Consider the following 19,423-nt stretch of genomic DNA (forward strand, 5'->3'; position numbering starts at 1 on the left):
AAATCAGAAAGCATGAGAATTCCAACTATGTTTTTCTTTTTCAAGATTGTTTTGGCTATTCATGGTCCTTTGAGATACCAAATGAATCATATGAATTCTAGGATGGGTTTTTCTATTTCTGAAAAAAAAAAGTCACTGGGATTTTAATAGGGATTGCACAGAATCTATAGATCGCTCTTAGCAGTACTGATATCTTAACAATATCAAGTCTTCCAATTCATAAGCACAAATTGTCCTTTTTTTGTCTTCTTTAATAACCTCATTTTTATAGTTAAGAAAAGTGTAACCATTCTTGGTGGCTGCTTAATACTAGCTTCATAAATAAGAAGAGGTTCACAGGCCTGAGCTAAGGTCATGTCAATGTTCCCTGAAAGTCATGCCTTGTCCCTAGTACAAGCAGCCCCTACAGGGGGCACTTTCCCATTACCTCTTTACTTTTAGACTCCTGTGACTTCTGGCCTTATCTCTTACTTCCCACTCACTCCTGCCACAATCCATTTAGCTAATCAGACCTTAAAAAATGCTAGTGGAATGGAATGCTGTTGTTTTGCCCACCCAGCATCCATTCTCCCTTCTTCTATGGCAGCACCATAATTTCCTCAGGCAAACACCTCTTCTCTCCAGTTGGATTCGTGTGCTCAAGCTCTAGGAGTGGGCATAGCCAGGCCTACTTGATTGGGACATTTTATCTCCTTGGTCACAGTTACTGCTCCATAAATGGGCACATAGTCCATCTGGGTCCAATGAGAGCTAATCCCAGGATTTTCCCTGGAATGCCACAAAAAAAGGCACCTTGGTTCCATAAGACCGTGAGCAGTAAGGATGAGGCAAACCTGGAGGTGCCAGGGACCACCCTACTGGTCCTGAAGATGATGCGAGCCCAGGGCAAGACCAAGGTATAAAGAGAGAACTTCATGAAGAAATCATATAAGCACCTGAATCAAATTGGGCCTGAAGGAAATATGCTGTGAACCTTTCAGTTATATGAGCCAATCACCTCTTTTTGTTTAAGCCTTATATGCTTCAATTCACAACCAAAAAGGTCCTAATTGAGTATACTGTAATCTAGCCCCTAATACCAATGCTATACAAGTAAAAAAAAAAAGTCACTTTTCAATGACTCTGTGAACAAATTAATTAAATATTTATGTGGTCTTATTCCAGAAAGAATCTAAGCTGCCCTCTAAATTACATTTAATACCATAAAACAGAAAGTTATTAATTACAAAAACCATGTCAGGGTACAAGCCCAGGGGGATTAAAGACAACCCCAGGGGGATGGTTAGCATGTAGCTAATATATGCATGATATAGGGGCCTTTTGCATATAGGGTTCCAAAATCCAGGCAACAAATTGGTTCTGGAATTCCTGTCAGCCATGGCAAAAAGAGAAATAGGGTTAACAAAACAACTCACCCAATTATCCATTCATTTCAAGAGTTGCTGAAATGTTCAAGAGCATCTAAAATGCATGTAGATGCAGGGGCACCTGGGTGGCTCAATTGGTTAAACATCTGACTCTTGATTTCGGCTCAGGTCATGATTGCAGGGTCATGAGACTGAGCCCCACATTGGGCATGGAGCCTACTTAAGATTCTCTCTCTCTTTCCTTCTGCCCTTCCCCATGCCCCCACTCACATGTTCTCTCTTTCTCTAAAAAAATTAAATAAAAATACAATACAATAAGTAAAATAAAATAAAATAAAATAAATAAAATAAAATAAAATGTATGTAGATGCAGTTTTCAAATTGTCTGTTATAGTCTTTTCTAAGGGAAGTTTGCTACTTGCTTTACAAAGTTCATGGCCCATTACTCTCATACAACAACACAAGTGAGCCTTCTTAAGGACAAAGTCAGCTTATTTATCTTGATGTCTCTCCCAGTGCCTGATAAATACCAGGCACTCATTGGGTCTGTGCTTCCTGAATACAATCAGAGTATATGTTTGCTGCTGAGCCCTAACTAGAATCATGCACCTGTGAGGATCACAATCCAATCAGAAAGAAAAAGATCTCCCACAAGGGAGCTGAGTCATACTTCTTACATAAATCTTGTGTTTGTGACACGTTTTTAGATCTTAATCTAATATGAACCAAATCATAATGAGATACTTCCATATACACTTTGGATAAATCTAGAAAAGGAAAGCTGCTCGTTCAAATTAAATTGTATGCTTTCTACAACGTATTGGCTTTGCTGATAATTCACTTATGCTAAATGTCAATTTCAAAACCACTGGGTTTAATTGCAAAGGATTTAGTTCAGTAAAAATAGAGACATTGGGTTGTACAGTTAATCAGAGAAATTTGGGGGCTGCATGAATATCATTAAGAAGCATCTGACTTTAGAGGGATGTTAACTATATAATTGCAAAAAGTGGGTCTGAGAAAAGCTTTAGTGGCGTGTCTACTGTAAATCCAGTAAACTGAAATATAGTAGACTAGGAGTAGGATTTTCCTGGGAAAGAATTCATGTGTTTGCCAAAAGTTTCATAGTATAGCATAGTGAATAAGATTATGGGCTTTGACTCAAATCTTTGTTCCATTCTTTACCAACCATGTGACCTTCTGGAAGTTTCTTAGCCTCTCTCTCAGTTCCCTCTTTTGTGAAATGGTGATAATAATACTTCAGGGGGATATCTTGAGTATTATTTAGCAAGATATTTTTAAAACACCTAGCACAGTCCTGGCATATGGTAAGCCCCAAATATAAAATGTGTGTGTGTGTGTGTGTGTGTGTGTGTGTGTGTGTGTGTGTAAACTAGAACTAGGGTGACTGTGCATGTGGATGTCTAGAAAATAACTCAATGCAGGGGTGCCTCGGTGGCTCAACTGGTTAAGCATCCAACTCTTGACTTCGGCTCAGGTCATGATCTCAAGGTTTGTGAGTTCGAGCCCTGAGTGTGGAGACTGCTTGGGATTCTCTCTCTCCCCCTCTCTCTCTGCTCCTGCTTGCATGCTCTCTCTCTCTCTCTCTCTCTGTCTGTCTGTCTGTCTGTCTCTCTCTCTCTCTCTCTCACACACACACACACACACACACAATGAACAAATAAATAAACTCTAAAAGAAGAAAATAATGCAATGCAAATCACAAGATAGGCAAATCTTGATGAGTTAGCTATTTAGAATGGATTCATTTTACAAGATATTTGATTCATTTTATGAGACTATATCTTATACAGCATAGCTAGTTTCATTTTTAAAATAGTAAATGTATTGGGAAGGCCCGAGGAAGCTTCACATGGGAAAATAAATACAAAATCCCAAACCATACCAGGTAGATAGCAAAACAGCATCCCTGCTGTCATGGCCATACTCCAGACATTCTCATCAATGCCAGGACCAACTCGACTCCGTGGCCCAGAGTGGCATCTCCTCCTGTCTACATCACATGCCCAAAGTACAAAGTTACATTTACACCAGACAGTTTTGAAATAGGGGAGCAAGTCCCCTTGCCAGCATTTGCATCATGGCTGGCCTCTGTCAACTACATGGTGGAAGTGCCCTCCTCCTTACCTGAATTGTCAGATTGCTCTTGGTATTCAGGACTTTCCTCTCTGCATCCTGAAAGGCCTTCTGCAGTCTCTGTTCCATCGTCTGAGCAAACTTGCAGGACTGGATGTTGTCGGACTGGCTCACAAACTGCAGCACTGGAATGGGAGTAATCAATCCGCTCTCACCAAAGTTGTGTGTCTTAGTTCCTTGGACTTAACAATCACCATATAAAACAGCATGATTTGACATCAGAGAAATCAGGCAAGTAAGGACTGACAGGGGTTAGTTGTAGTGCTGGAAGTGACTCTTAAAATGATTTATAATAGAGAAGAGTTAAAAGCATGATCGAACCTGAGGTTCCTTGTAATGCAAAGGGCTTAGTGATCATTTGGTTGGATTATGCAGACATCTGCTCCAAGAATGATTAAAAAAAAAACAAAACGATCAAAGAAAGATCATGTCTTCTCTTTCTTTGGAAGGGGAAAAAGAGTCAGTTGGCCTGCATCACTAAGTTGATGGAGTCTTTCAGTTTTGATGGTTTCTTCACTCTTGTGGTTCACCAACCACATGATCAGAATCACGAGGGAGCTTGAGAGAAAGACTCTAAGGCCTAAACTCGGAGATTCAGATTCAGTGGCACCTAGAACGTATTGCTCCAAAGCACAGGTTTTATGGATGCTTAGCTCTTATCAGTATCCACTGGAAATACGGGGGAAAAAAAGTAAAAATACAGTATTTGTTGCTCATAAAGTACTAATTATATAAATTGGGAAGGAAGGCTCCAGCGAAGGACCATTTCTAATAAATCCAGGGTTGGGAACTTTAGGCTCATGTGCAGGGAACTGGACAGTTGATTAGCAGGGCCCTTTGAGGAAAGTGCACAAGGGCTTTAAGAGATGATGGAGCAGCTGGCACTGACCTTTTTAAACAGGGTGTCATCTTGGTACTGCCCCCAATCCCAGAACGGATAGGTACTTGCCTGTTCTCAGCTGGAAGTAGCCTGCAGGCTGGGGATTCCACGGGGAGGCAAGTACTGCCACTGACTGTAAGTTTGGGGTATGTTGCTTCAGATCTGCAGTGACGTTGCTGACCCCATAAACACCCAGCATTTCAATCACTACGGCAGGCAAGTATACCAGTCTCCCTTTGGTAGCATAATAACCAACTGTGACGTTATGAGAATGTTCCAGAATGTCCACCTACAAAACAAACGGACCCAGAACTCAGTGTTTATTTCCATGGTGCTTTAAGTTCTTGTTGGTATTTCTTAGAACCACAACTGTTATTTAGCAAGGCTGTGGAATACGATGTTCTCATTCAACAAATATTCTAACAGTTCTATACAGCACACATGGATTGGCAAGTCTCAAAATATCAGAGTACAAAACAATAGGAAAATGCAATTTATATCACACCTACATGGAATAGAATTAAATCTGTGGGGGTTTTCTTTTCTTTCTTTCTTTCTTTTTTTTTAATGTTTGTTTATTTTTGAGACAGCGAGCAGGGAAGGGGCAGAAAGAGAGGGGGGCGGGACAGAAGATCTGAAGTGGGCTCTGAGCTGACAGCAGCGAGCCTAATGTGGGGCTCGAACTCACAGACCATGAGATCATGACCTGAGCCAAAGTCGGATGCTCAACTGACTGAGCCACTCAGGTGCCCCAGGTTTTCTTGATTCCTTAAATACCTGAGTATAATCTTGTGAGCACCAATGGTCAATCAAGAAGGCAGACAGGAGACAGTCAGTAAAAGAGATTTCCAGAGATGAAATGCTGGGAAGAATAGCTTTATTATAGTTCTTATCATTTATGAAAATTAAAAGGCAGAAATGATAGATAAGGTGGAGGCTCCTTCAGGACAGGGAGTCAGATAATAAATGAGGTGAATTCCTCTCTTTAAAAGCTGGCTTGTAGGTTGGTTCAAGGCCAAGGTTAGGATGGGGATGGGCTATACAGAGTCTCTCTTAAAATTGAGTTCTAAGGGATACTGATGTGCTGAACTCTTTATGACCCAACTGGAAGATTTTTGAGGCTTTACATTTTATTTTTGTTTTCTTTTGCCTTCTTAGTGCTTTATAACAGTTCAGGGTGGAGGGTTTTTTTTTTTGTTTTTTTTTTTGTTTTTTGGTTTGTTTCGTATTTTGGGTTTTAAAAAGTATTTATTTTTGAGAAAATTTGTGTCAGCACAGAGCTGGATGCCGGGATCAAACTCACGAACCATGAGATCATGACCTGAGCTGAAACTGAGAGTTGGGCACTCAACTGACTGAGCCCCCCAGGCACCCCCCAGGGTGTTTTAAACACACGCTTCCCTCCCACACACACACTCCGACTCTTGCATTTCCATTAGTAATGTCACGTGTATTTGTCAGAGAAACCAAGAAAACTGATTTTGCAACAGACGGCTATGCTTTTGCCTCCTCCACACTGTGTGCTCTCTGCCACTTTGTGACCTAAAGGTGGTGTTCAAGATGACTGTAGGTGGAACAAGAGATACTTCTGCATGTAACACAGACACAGCATTAAACAATACCAGATCGCCCAGTGAGAAAGTGACTCAAATCCCAATTACCCCACGGAGGAAGTCTCAGTTTGGGGATTATTTATTTTTAACACCTCTCTAATGCTTGCTAATCATATTTTTAAACAAAGGGACACAAGGGACATCATCAGCCTTAGAGCCTTCTGCAAGTAACAATGTCTTGCTTGAATGTAATAAGCTGTTACCATTATACTCATTTTTATGATTACCTTATGTTTGTGGCAGATGATCTTCATTTCCACTTATGGCACTAATATCAAACATCCTTTCAAAAGAAAGGTATTTAAGTTTTTAAAAATGAGCCTATTTTTAAAAACCAAATTCACAGGGTGCCTGGGTGGCTCAGTTGGTTAGGCATCCAACTTTGGCTCAGGTCATGATCTCACAGTTCGTGAGATCAAGCCCCGTGTCGGGCTCTGTGCTAACAGCATGGAGACTGCTATTAGCAGGAGGAGCCCCCCCCCCCCCCCGCCCCTCCCCTACTCGTGCTCATGCTTGCACACTGTCTCTCTCTCAAAGTAAATAAACTTAAAAAAAACAAACAAACCCTGAATTCATAACTAATTATCACAGTGGTCTGGGATGGTATACAGAAAAGGCAAAAACTGTGAATAGTTTACAAATGACTGAAGTTTAGTGAAAATTACATGTCAGGTGACCAAATAGAAATACTCACATTTTCAACTTTCAAATAAAGTTTCTGGTGCAGAAACCACAGATGCCTCTCATGAAATGCTTGCTTTCTTTCTTTCTTTCTTTCTTTCTTTCTTTTTCCTTTTTTACCCCTCTCAGAATTATATAAAAGAGATTGACAATGACCGATAAACTACATACCAAACCTCATTCCTAGTCCTTGGTGTGGTCATGGAGACCATGAAGCTGAATGCAGCTGTAGAACAAAACATCAAAGGAAAAAGCCAGAGCAATATTTTTTAGTGGTGAAAAGGGTTGTCTCCCGACTGCCAATCACATTTAGGACTTTAAAACTTGGAATCAGTCCAAAAGAGTGTAAAGCAAGGCTTCCATCACTTGGATATACCATCAAAATCAGCTTGCAGTTGTTAAATAGTACTTGGCATTAAAGTTCTTGGAGGAAAAAAAAACTGTTCATTTCCCTGTCTGCTGCTGGCTATTTAAGCAAAGTTGGACTCAATTTACAATAATTTTTAAATGTCCAGAAATAAATCACCAACTATTTACAATGCTGAGGGAGACAAAGGGAAAAGCAATGGATGGTTTCTTGAAAATTACACTAACAATATTAGATTTCCCTAAACAACTGGATAATGGGACAATTCAAAACAGTATATCCAGGCTTGGAAAAAAAAAAAAAGATTAGACATAAGGCAATTAACCTCAATTTTCCATCTCAAAATCTGACCTTTTTCTCTAGTCACCACACATTAGCTATTTGCCAAAATGAAGAAAGATTCTACTTCTGACAAGTATGGTTACGATACCCAGGGAGGAGGAAAACAGTCTAGCATCCTCTGGGCCCAAGAGGAAGATGTGGACGGCTTAGTCTAATCACAAAAGCAAGAGGCTTACGTGAGCCGAGACGTCATTCTGGTGGAAAGCCTTCCGCAATGCCTGCGTGAGCCCTTTGGCTACATTGAACCTCAAGGTTTCACTGATCTGCACTCTCCTCTGGGTCAGAAAGAGAACTGTGGGATCAAACAGAAGCACAGTAATCAGGGTAAGTAATGATCCTCCTCTCCTCTCCACCCTCTACCTCCTGCAAGTTCTGAGTAAAGCTAGTGAGCACAGGTCCAACCAATGAGAGCGGTGGGCCGGGGTAATAGCTGTGTTGGTCCCATTCAAGTCCAAAGAAGGAAGGACCTAGTAATTGTCTGACCCTAGTGGGGAGAGCTAACAGGCTGGCTGCACTTCATGTCTGACTAACGCTGACTCTGACTTTGAAAATTAGGTTCAGCAGTACCTGGTCCTTGATGCGTCTGCATGCAAGAAAACTCCTGTAACAGTGTTCCCTGATAGCCTGCTTAAGGGCAGGCCCTGAGCTGGGTCCTACAGCCTAAAACACCCCTGAATCAGGAAGATACAGTCCCCACCTCATAAGTGGGACAGAGACGGGGATGGAGAGCTGGGGTGGAAGGTAGGCACCTGTGACTGAATGTGACAGGTGCTATTTGAAGGGAAGTCTAAAATGCCATTGGAAGCCCACAATGCCATTGGAAGCCCCAGGAGGAGGATCCAGCTCAGACTTGGGCAAGGGGGTGGGGATCAGGTAAGGTTTCCTGATGCTCCCACTGAGTCCTGAAGGATAAGGGAAGTATGCTAGGCCCGGGAGAGAGGGACCACCCTCCCCCCCCGCCCAAACACACACACACACACTCCCAGCAGAGAAAAGACCAAGTGCAAAGACACAGGGATGAGAAGTGAAGCCTCAGGATACCTGTTTAGGCTTGGTCCTGAGGGTGATGGGAAGTGAAGGGTTTTCAGCCAAGGCATATATTTTAGAAAGTTCCATTGGCTGCAAACTGAAGAACAGATTGGAGGGGGGGATAGTCTAAGGCAGAGAGATAAATTTGGTTGTTGTTGCAGAAATTGAGTGATGACGACAGTGTCAACTAGGGAAGAGGCAGTTGGGGAGGAGGAAGGGGGATTCAAGGAGGTAAGACCGAGGGCACCGGTGGTTGACCAGGTGTGGGGTGAAAGGGATGGTGATGAAGGAGGGGGGAGAACATTCCAGACTTCTGCATCTAGGTAGTTGGGGTTGCCTGCCTCTCAGTGAAGGGGAAGTGGAAAACCAGATGGTATAATTTCTGGAGAAATAGAAAGAGATACTGTACTTTGTGCTTTGCCTAGTTTCACAATTTCCCACTTTCGAATAGGGTATGTCTCCAGATATAATTTCATTTAATCCTTTGTAGGGTGAAGAGGAAGGCGGGATGCGAGCATTCAGCACTGGCATGCTCTTTCAAATGCTGTGTCTAATGCTTTTTATAGCAAACACTACCACACTATTAAAAGCACCCTGTGCCTTCCTGGCCTGCTTTGCTGCAACTGGGCGGTGGGGGCTAAAGAGAAAGCATATACCACCCAATTTTTTCAAGGCCTCTTTTTCAAGATCAAAAGAAATCCTGGGCACCCACATCGTGTGGCTGTACTTTTACTATCTGCCGACTGAGAGAATACATCACAAAAGCCTCTCTGAATTCTGTAGTGCTTCCAAGATCTGATATTGTACTAATCATTTCATTCATTCATGTGAGACATTACTGATTTGCTCCACAGGCAAAAATTGCTACAGGTTTGTTTTCTCAGACTCGCTGGCAGAACCAGTTTCCCGGGGGCCTCTGATATCAGGACTGATCCCAGGCCTAGAATCTGTATCTCCTAAAGCTCCCCCTCTCCTCTGCCACTTGATAAGGATCAAGGTTCTGGGCCTCATCACTGTGACATTTGGGGCTGGATTATTCTTTGCTGTAGGACCATCCAGTGTGCTGTAGGGTTTTTAGCAGCATCCTGGTCTCTGCCTCATTACGTGCCTGTAGCACCCTCCCTACCCTCCAGGCTGTAAACACCCAAAAATGTCTCCAGACATGGCCAAATGTCTTCTGGGGGGGAGAAGGAGCCAACTGTCCCTGGTTGAGAACCACCGATCTCAAAGAAATCAAAGAATTCTGCTACATCTCTGAGACCAGCACGTGCTTGCCGCTTTCAAATAAAATCAGGACACTGGACTCTTACCTGTCTTCACCAGGAGCTTACTGGACATTTGACACTCCAGGTTGGATGCCATTTTGCCGGCTGTGACCACAGCAGTCGACGCAGCATCTATATTTTCTGCCGGCAAAGGTGGCAGCCGGGTGGCCCTTACTGGGGCAGTAACGGATGTCAAGGCTGCTGTGATTGTCAGTGGGCGTGTGGTGGATGCCTTCGGCATGTCTGGGTTGGTGGGGCTTGGGAGGCCTGTGTGCATGGCTTGTGGTTTCCTGGGGAGGTGTGTTGTGGACAACAGGCCAGAGGCGGTGCCCGTGGTCCCTTGCATGGCTGTGTGAGCACTCCCGGTGTGTGCCGTTCTTGAAAACATGTAGGTTGGTGTGAATGAGAAGGCCGGAGGCACTGCCCCCGGTGTCGTCCTTGGGCCAGGTGCTGCGTTGTTTGTGACATTTTTAGCTAGGGCAGTGGTCCAACTGCTCTTGACTAATCCCGAGGCCATGGCCGAAGCCCTGCTGCCAGTGCCCTTGGCAACCAGGGCTGCAGACAGCGCCGGTGGACTTGATTTCCCCAGTAACAACGTAGCTGCTGATGCTGCTGTTGGTTCTGCCTTGGACGACACCGAGGGGTCTACTGCAAAGAGAAAAAACAAAGCCTGTCATTGGCCCACAGTACACATGTCACTTGGTGTGGTGATGAATGGATGTAACATATGAGTTTGCTGAGGTGAAAAGTCTCTGCTCTGGGATTTAGGCAAAACAGCTCTAGGTTCATTAAGTCAATTACCCATAATGAGAATGCCACTGACAGAAACCTGTGATTGGTGGGGGGAAGGGTGGTGTGGAAAGAAATTTGTGGTTGGTAATAAGGACATTTAAGTTCTTAATACAGATCTTCCTCACCTTACAATGGGATTATGTCTCAATAAACCCATCATAAGTTGAAAATATCATAAATCAAAAATGCACATAATATACATAACCTCCCAAACATCCTAGCTTAGCCCAGCCCACCTTAACCATGCTCACAACACTTACTTTAGCCTACAGTTGGGGAAAATCATCTAACACAAGCCTATTTTATAATAAAGTGTTGACTCACTTGGGTAATTTATTGAATACTGTGCTAAAAGACAGAATAGTTGTATGGGTGTAGGATGGTTGTAATTGTATCATTGTTGACCATGATCTCGTGGCTCACTGGGAGGTCTGACTCACTGCCCTGCCCATCAACACCAGAGAGGATTGTACCACTTATTGTTAGCCTGGGAAAAGATCCAAATTCAAAATTCAAAGTATGATTTTTATTGAATGCTTTTGCACCATTATAAAGTTGCAAAATGGTAAGTCAAACCATTGTAAGTTGGAGACTGTACTTTCAAAAGAATCAAGTCAGCAGAGGATCAAGGGCACAACTATCTGGGACTGCTAACTCATTCATCATCCCAATAGTGTGTGTCTGCTCCTTCTAAGCAAAACTGGGTATCTGTGTTGAACTTGAAGATGCTTGTCCACAGAAACAGTCATACCAATTTTGGGAGTACAGGGAAACAAACTACCTGCATGAGTGGCTGCACCTGTCCATTTCTCAGGGTGCTGAGAAGCCAGCAGCACTGTGGATGGGGCCCTGGTCGATAGAGGAGGAGATTCAGCAGTAGAATGGTATCTCAAGATACTCTGGAATGGTGTGGAAACACTTATCACAGGAGATGGGTAGATGCCACCGGAAATTGGGAGAACTGAATCCGTTTTATCTGAAAGTATTTCCTGCAAGCTAGCTGTGGAAGTCAGACTTGGAGAAGCTGGTGAAAGAGCATGTGTTAAATGCGCAGGCAGCTGTAGATGGGGATGAGACACAGCATGTTGGCTTGTGGATGGGTAATCTTCAATCTCAGCTGTTTGAAAATCTCTGGAATAGTTGTTATTGGTTATTGACAAGAAGTCTGTATGGTTTCCAACCATGGTGACCTCTGACTGTTGAATAGGTTGGTTGGTGCTTATACCAAGGACTGGACGCTGAATGTTAGAGCCTTCTGCAGTCACTAAATGCCTGGCAGTTTCTCTGAAATCTGAAGATCTTATTGTACTGGCAGCTGAAGTTGAACCACTGGGAGGAGTAGCTGAAGCTGAATGAGTTTCCCAACTGGTGGAGTTAATTGTGTGCCCATTTAAATAATAATTTGTTTGCTGCAGCAAGCCAGATATCATCGGCTCTGTGGAGAGAGATCCAGTTTCTGCTGAAAGAGAACTCCAGAAAACATCTGTGGTTGCTGGCTTTTTCACATGTCTTGTTGTTGAGAAATCATAGACCTCAGTGGATGAGGGAAATGCTGTCACCTGTTGGGAAGTTGAAACTGGCAACTGAGAATGGTCCATCACAGCTGCATAAGTCTCTGGCTTGATGTCAGACAAGCTAGGGGATGGGGACATAGTCTGGGTGCTTTGTGCAGAGGGGATGGAAGGTAGAGGTAATTCTGAAGGAAGGAGGTTTGTTCTTAGAGTTGTGATCAAAAAAGATGAAATATGATCCAGGCTAGAATCAGAGGTGAACCCATTTACAGTGTGATGACCTGGAATCTCTTTACTTGGAAGGATCTGGAGATCAACTGTCAAATTTGCCTTTTCGTTTTTCTTTAAAACAGCTGTCACACTATCTTCTTTCTGCAGGGGAAATGCCCAGGTTGTGGAAAGAAGATTGGGAAATTTGCTGGAGAAGGGGAAGTCTGTAGCCACTGTCGGAGGGGATCCACCGCTGCCCTCTTTTTGAGGAGTTGGCATTTTGGGCATGGTGGAAGGAGAGGCATGGTTCTGTGCCAACTGGAGAAAGGTGGGTGCAGAAGGAAAGTCTGCTGCTGTGCTGTTGGATGTCCCAGAAAGGATGGCTTGCCCTCTGCGGGCTGTGGTGAGAGGCAGAGGAGAAGGCACCAAAGAGGACGATGTGTGTTCTGCTACAAGGAGGAGCCCTTCAGAATTCTCTGGAGCCCCTGACAAATGCAGTGGGTTAGCAGTGTCATTTGTGGTAGCAAGGGCTATCTTTCTGCTGGTTGTTTCCACTGCCACTGATTCTGCAGTCTGTAAGAGTGAAGACACAGCCTCCTGGGTCATTGCTGCGGCCACCACACTCTTAGAAATTGGCAAAGACACCCCACCATGCACTCCTTCAGCCACCTCAGCTTCAACCAGCTGTGTGGATGTACGACTTGAAGCCACTTCCAACACTGACCATGAGGGAGTTCCATCTGGAAGCTGAAGAAGACTTCCAGGCACTAGGGGTGGAGGAGACAGATGGGACAGTTCTGCCACAGAGCTCAAAAACTCAGGTGTGGGGGAGCCTGCTGTGTGAGGACCCTCTGTGGGGGGCAGCTCAGGATGCTGCATTGTTGAGTATCCAAAAAGACCTAGATGAGGGATGCCTATCAAATCCTGGGCATTTTTGGACAGAGTGTGGTTCATTTCCCCAGCAAATGGGTGTGGGGAATTAGCTATGCTCTCACTTGAAAAGGAGCCAGTTGGAGCTGTTTGGGGAAACAAAGGCACTTTGGTGGGTCGTTCGGCTGGCTTGGAAAAGATGATGGAATGAGGTGAGTCAGGAGCCAATGAAGAGGATGGATGTGAAGGGAGAAATGAAAGAATGTCTGGTCTTGGGGAATGTTGTGGTGAAATGGAAGGAGTCCCTACCCCAACTGGCTGAGATGGGATAGTGGACAATGAGGGGAGCATGCTGGTGTGAGGCAAACCTGACACGGAGGCTGCATCTTTTCCCCCTTGAGGTCTTGGTGGGACGAGAGACTCGGTGGAATCCTTGGAAGGCTCAAGGGAGGCGCTATGTCCACTTCCTTGGTAAAGGGAAGAAGAGAAGTCCCCGTGAGCCCTGGCTCTGCGGTGTGTCTTGGGCGGAGGCGTTCGGGCAAACTGCAGCATGCTAGTGTTGTCAGGGGAGGGTGCCAGCACATTCTTGATTCTGGCCACTGCCGAGGAAGACGGGACTTCTGAGAAAGGCCATGTTGGTGAAATCGGTAACAATTTCCCATGAGGAAATGACTCCGAGGTTGGGCTGACTGTTATCTGCAGATTGTCTGTTCCTGTCAAACAAAATACCACACAGTCAGGCATCAGATGATCATCTAAGTGCCTGCTGTGGTAGGTCCTGGAGAGAAGGGGTGAGCAAGACAGGCACCACTGGGATCTCACAGAGCTTCCACCCCAGCACAGAAGACTCATTAAACATATTTAGACAATAAGGTTAAGTAATGACACATATGCAAATACTACAGCTAACCTACAGGGCTGGGCTGAGAGCCACAGTCTCTGATGAAATGATACCTAAGCAAAGATGCCAAAGACACCTGTGTATCTTAAATCTTTTTTTCTGTACCACCAATGAGGGCTGGACTGGGAAACTCACAATCTAGAAAATCAAAGATGAATGTAACTACCTGCCAAGGCCAATGACACCAAAATAAACCTCATCAGAGAACCCAAAAGGCAAAATGAAAGGACCGTGAATCTTGATGCAAATGTGTGTTCAGGACCCTAAGTCATCTCCAGCAGAATAACGAGGTTGCTTGTGTTTGGGAAGGATGGCAGCAGTGGCATCTTTCTTTCTGAAAGTAAAACTACTCACATTCACCCTAGAACTAGAGACACCTCACAAGACCCAGTGTCACTACAAGCACCTACAGAGAAAGCAGACTATTAGCACCCACATTTCCTGTGTTAACCTGCAGGCAGAAAGGCAAGGAGAGAGGGCACAAGATAGTGAGCTTCACAGGAAAGGAGGCAAGGACACAACTGATCAGAAAGCTGGAAATATCATGCTAGGGAAGAGAAACAACATCCTGCTTGATGATGCTCTGATCCCCTTTTCCATGGTTCTGCAGTACTGATGGTGCTGATGACCCCAGAGATGGCTAAGCACCCTGAAGTCGTATTTTAAGTTAAAAATAAAAAAAGAAAGAACAGGTACTTCTAGAGTTTTCTCCATTATTGACTAAAAAACGTTAGCCAAAACATTTGACAGAAACAAACAAGCCCAGGGGAGCTGAAGTTAGAAAATCTGGTTTGTAGTAGAGCGGGGTGAGGTGGGGAGGTGAGGGTGGATGATGTACAGGAGCAAATCTGTGTTTCAGAACAAGCATTCTGGCTACAGAATAAAGAATAGAACAGACTGGAAAGGAGTGGGAACAGATGACAACAGAGACCAGAAGAAAACTCCCCGAAGTAGTGTAGGCATGGGGTGACTGGACAGTTGTAAAAAGGAGTTGAGCCATAGTGGAAGACTGAAATAGATCATCCTCTATGATCCCTTTCAATTCTCATAGTTCAGGATAATGTAGTCTTTTAAATATGTTTGTGTTTGCATATGTGTTTTTTAAAGCATTTACTCTTTTTATTTTTTAATATTTATTCTTGACAGGGAGATAGAGGATAAGTTGGGGAGGGGCAGAAAGGGAGGGAGACACAGAAACCAAAGCAGGTTCCAGGTTCTGAGCTGCCAGCACAGAGTCTGACACAGGGCTTGAACCCATGAAGTGTCAGATCATGACCTGAGCCAAAGTCAGACGCTTAACCGACTGAGCCACCCAGGTGCCCCTGTATATGTGTTTTTTTAATGGCTGCAAATTCTCCTATATGCGTCCCATTGAGAGGTGAGGTCTATGTCCCCACCTGAAGCTGAGTGGGCTTGAGACTGTTCAACCAAGGCAGAAGCATTGCCATATGACTTCCAAGGCTACCATTACAAAAGGCCAGGCAGCTTTCACTTGGCCTCTTGGAAGGCTTGCTCTCCATATGCTCCCTCACTCTCCCTCCTAGAACCAGTCACCACTCTGTGAACAGCCCAAAACCACATGGAAAGGCCATGTGTAAGTACTCCAGTCAATAGTCTTAGGTGAGCTAAGCTTCCCAGTCATCCCTGCCCAGGCACAAGACATGTGAATGAAGAAGCCTCCAGATAATTCTAGTCCCTAAACACTTGAGTCACCCTGTTTCAGTCTTCCCTACTGAGTCCCCAGGAATCATGAACAGAGACAAGACATCCTCAGTTTGCTCTGTCTGGATTCCTGAAACCACGAGCATTACAAAATGGTTGTTATTTTACAACATGAAGCTAGGGGTGGTTTGCTGTGCAGCAATAATAACTGAAACAATACAGGATTGTGTCCCTCATTCCTGGGAAGTGAATCTCTACAGCTTTAATTAGCTAAGGATTCAGAAGCCAAAACACAGTTAAGCACTCTTTATTTCAATGAAAGTTGCTTTTGCTTTATACACAAGATTTTAAAATTATGTCTATGCTAATAAATAAAATATGTCTGTATTAATTAATGTTGTATCAGGAAGGAATGGAAAGGGAAGAGAAAATTTTGAGGGGCAAATGAGAGGTAGATTTATAAGAAGGGAAAAGTAAATTAGGAGAAGTAGGGCAAAACCAAATTTTAAAAAAGGCAGTGAAGTAGAAGTTTGATATAGGTTAGATATAAGAGTGTGTTGGACACACTCTACAGTATTCCCATGATCCCTGTCTCTTGGTGGTCATGCCTTTGTGTAACTCATCTTGAGTATGAGCAGAGCAGAGCCTGTGAGTTACTTCTAACCAATATAATATGGCAAAGGTGATGGGATACCCACTTGTGTTTATATAATCTAAGACTCGGTCTTGCTGGCAGACTTGCTGTCCTTGATGGCCTGATGAATTAAGAGCTCATACTGGGAAAACCCATGTGGCAAAGGATTGTGGGTAGCTTCTAGAACTGCAGGCAGTCTCCAGGAACTCTGAGCAGCCTTTTGGAACTGAGGATGGCCTCCCACTGATGACCAGCAAGAAGCCAGGGCCTTCCAGATGGAAGCCACAAGGAAACTAATTCTGCCAGCAACCTGAGTGAACTTGGAAGTAGATCGTTCTCCAGTCAAGCCTCCAGATGAGAACACAGCCCTGCTGATACCACAATGGCGGCCTTATAAGACCTTGTGTAGAGGATCCAAAGAAGCTGTGCCCATGGGAAATGGGAAATAATAAATTCATGTTGTTTTGGGCCAGGAAGTTTGTGGTAATCTGTTACACAGAAATAAAAAACTAACAGAGGTAGAGAGTAGGGGGCTGTGGAATGGGCATATAAGAAGAGATGCAGCATGAGGTACCATGACTAAAGAGTAGCAGAAAGGATGGTGAGAGGGTACCATCAAGACAGTAAAAAAGAAGCCCAAGTTGGTATGTTTGTTTGGAATTTCACAGAGAAGCTGTGAAATAAAAATTCAAACATAGTACCTGGGACTCAGAGGAAGTTATTTGAAGAGAATACTGGGCTTTGCAAGAGTAGAAACAAAGCCACATCAGCAAATAGCAGCAGACACAGTGGAATGTTGCTATGAAACAGGTTGGACTCTTCTGTTTAAATCCCATTTTTCAAGGAAAAAAAAAAAAAAGAAGGCACGTTTCAATCAAATTACTGAATTCTTTTTTTTCTCAATGAAATCCTACTAACTCTCCAATCCACCCCTCTCTGTATTCCAAAACTGTTAACTTTTTCTACTTAGAATGATATGAACTATTCTTTGCTGACAAATACAGTAATGATCTTCAAAACAATGCACAAAAAGCAATCATATATCCCACATACAAGAGGGGGAGATGAAAGATAGTGGTGTTTCCCTGCACAAGTTCCTGAATAGCTATCCTTTGTGAATATCATAAGCATCACTCATTCTTCTTTTTTCATTTTTTAATGCTTATTTTTATTTTTGAGAGAGAGAAAGCATGAGTGGGGGAGGGGCAGAGAGAGAGGGAGACACAGAATTCAAAGCAGGCTCCAGGCTCTGAGCTGTTAGCAAAGAGTCCGACATAGGGCTTGAACCCATGAACCGTGAGATCATGACCTGAGCCAAAGTCAGACACTCAACCGACTGAGCCATCCAGGTGCCCCCAAATATCACTCGTTCTAGGGACAAGCCAACAATTACCTTCTCTTTGGATAGTGTATCCCACCAAGGGACTAGTAGCCTAAAGAAATTTAAAGGGAAGTAGCTTAAATGACAAGAGATTTAAGGAGGCTCTGGCTGAAGATAGATGGGGAACAGAGATGGATTTAAGTTGGAAATAAGTGAAAGCAAGCTAAAGACCCTCAAAATAATGAAAAGTTAAAATGAGTCATTTCTTCCCTTCCCAAGGAGACATGAACCCCATTCCATAGACAATTGACACACACATTTTAAACTAGGTTCGTTTGTGCCATGCTTAGATAAAAGCATGGTTTTCAAAGCTTCAGGAAAGCAAACAGTCATTCCTGTAAGAATATCAGATTGAATAATAATTGGCACAGGGGCACCTGGGTGGCTCAGCTGGTTAAGCGTCTGACTCTTAGTTTTGGCTCAGGTCATGATCTCAACTTCATGGGATCAAGCCCCACTTCAGGCTCTGCACTGACTATGAAGAGCCTACTTGGGATTCTCTCTCTCCCTCTCTCTGACCTTCCTTCACGTTCTCTATATTTATATTTATATAAAGAAATATTCTCCAGTCAAATTCAAAGGGCCTCCCAATGTGGCCCTGAATCGCTTCCTAGTTTCCTCAAACTACTCCTGTAACACAGTCATAATCAGTCTTTTTCCATTCAGCGCTTCCTTCCTTTGACTGCTGGAGACACTGAGAAGGAAGCCTTCCCACAGGTGGCCTAGCTATAGGCATGACCCATTTCCAACCAGGGTCATGAAGCCATCCACTTTGTCCTGCTCACTGCCTGCCAGCCCATTTTCTTAATTGTAACACTCAACGAAAAGCAAACCTGATCAACAGCAGCTCTTGAATAGAAGAAACTAAGACAACCAGCTAATAAACATCAGTAAGTATCCCAAACCCTTCCTCTTTATATTTCAGAGAGAAATACCTGCAGCTTTCTATTAGGCCTCAGAGTCAGATGGCTTGGATTCAAATCCTACTGCTCCATTTGCTAGCTGTGTGACCCTGGACAAGCTACTTAACCTTATTGTGCCTCTCCCTCATTTGTAAAATGGGGACTATTACGGTACCTATGTCAAGGTACCTACATTACCATGAAATTGTTTTAGGTGTTAAAATGAGGTGATACATGTAAAGTCTTTAGAACAGTGCCTGGCACACAGTACTATTATTGGTATTGCTGTCGTTGTCAATATTGGTATTGCTGTCATTGTCAATACTTTGGATGCACTCACAGGCTTCCTCAGAGGCCCCGAATGCTAGTCAAAACTCAGAAATGTCTTGCTGATCACATACTGCCACGATCCCACACATCTGTGGAACCCCTTACAGTTTACAGCATCTTTTAATTCCCTCATCCCACCTTGTTCCTCACAGTACCTGTGAGGTAGAGGATAAAGGTCATCATCCCCATTTTACAGGTGAGCAAACCATTGCCCAGAGAGGTTAAATGCCGGCTTGGCCAAGGTCACACGGTTACCCCATGGCTGAGTGTGACTCAACTCCTCTGATTTCAGATCCAAGGCTCTCTGCTCCTCCATCTCCAGGTCCAGGGTGGGCTACATCCTCCTAGAGGGACCCCAGCAGACGGGAGCCCACATGGTCATTGCCCCTGTGAGTTTGACGATGAGTCTCTCTTTGGTGCTGCTTCAGCAGACATTATTGAACACAGCTCTAAATCACTGAGACCTCGATTCCCAGAAGGTCAAAAGAGATGAACCAAGCATCATTTCCATGTTGAAGCATCCACCTCA

The 19,423-nt window shown here is 43.9% G+C and overlaps 1 protein-coding gene across 2 annotated transcripts in view; it reads right to left on the reverse strand.

The window, feature by feature from the left end:
* KIAA1549L (KIAA1549 like) overlaps positions 1-19,423 on the reverse strand; it is a 267,293-nt gene that overhangs the window by 104,752 nt on the left and 143,118 nt on the right. The window contains exons 2-6 of one of the 2 annotated variants that reach the window (XM_060606310.3): positions 11,275-13,797; positions 9,747-10,349; positions 7,584-7,699; positions 4,474-4,693; positions 3,516-3,649 (exon numbers count right to left, since the gene is read on the reverse strand). In XM_060606310.3, coding sequence (XP_060462293.2) covers positions 3,516-3,649; positions 4,474-4,693; positions 7,584-7,699; positions 9,747-10,349; positions 11,275-13,797 — 3,596 coding nt within the window. The remainder of the gene's footprint in view (positions 1-3,515; positions 3,650-4,473; positions 4,694-7,583; positions 7,700-9,746; positions 10,350-11,274; positions 13,798-19,423) is intronic. The other variant, XM_060606311.3, reaches the window with a different exon arrangement.

This window comes from Panthera onca, chromosome D1, assembly GCF_046562875.1.
Source record: "Panthera onca isolate mPanOnc1 chromosome D1, mPanOnc1 haplotype 2, whole genome shotgun sequence".
NCBI classification, from domain to species: Eukaryota; Metazoa; Chordata; class Mammalia; order Carnivora; family Felidae; genus Panthera; species Panthera onca.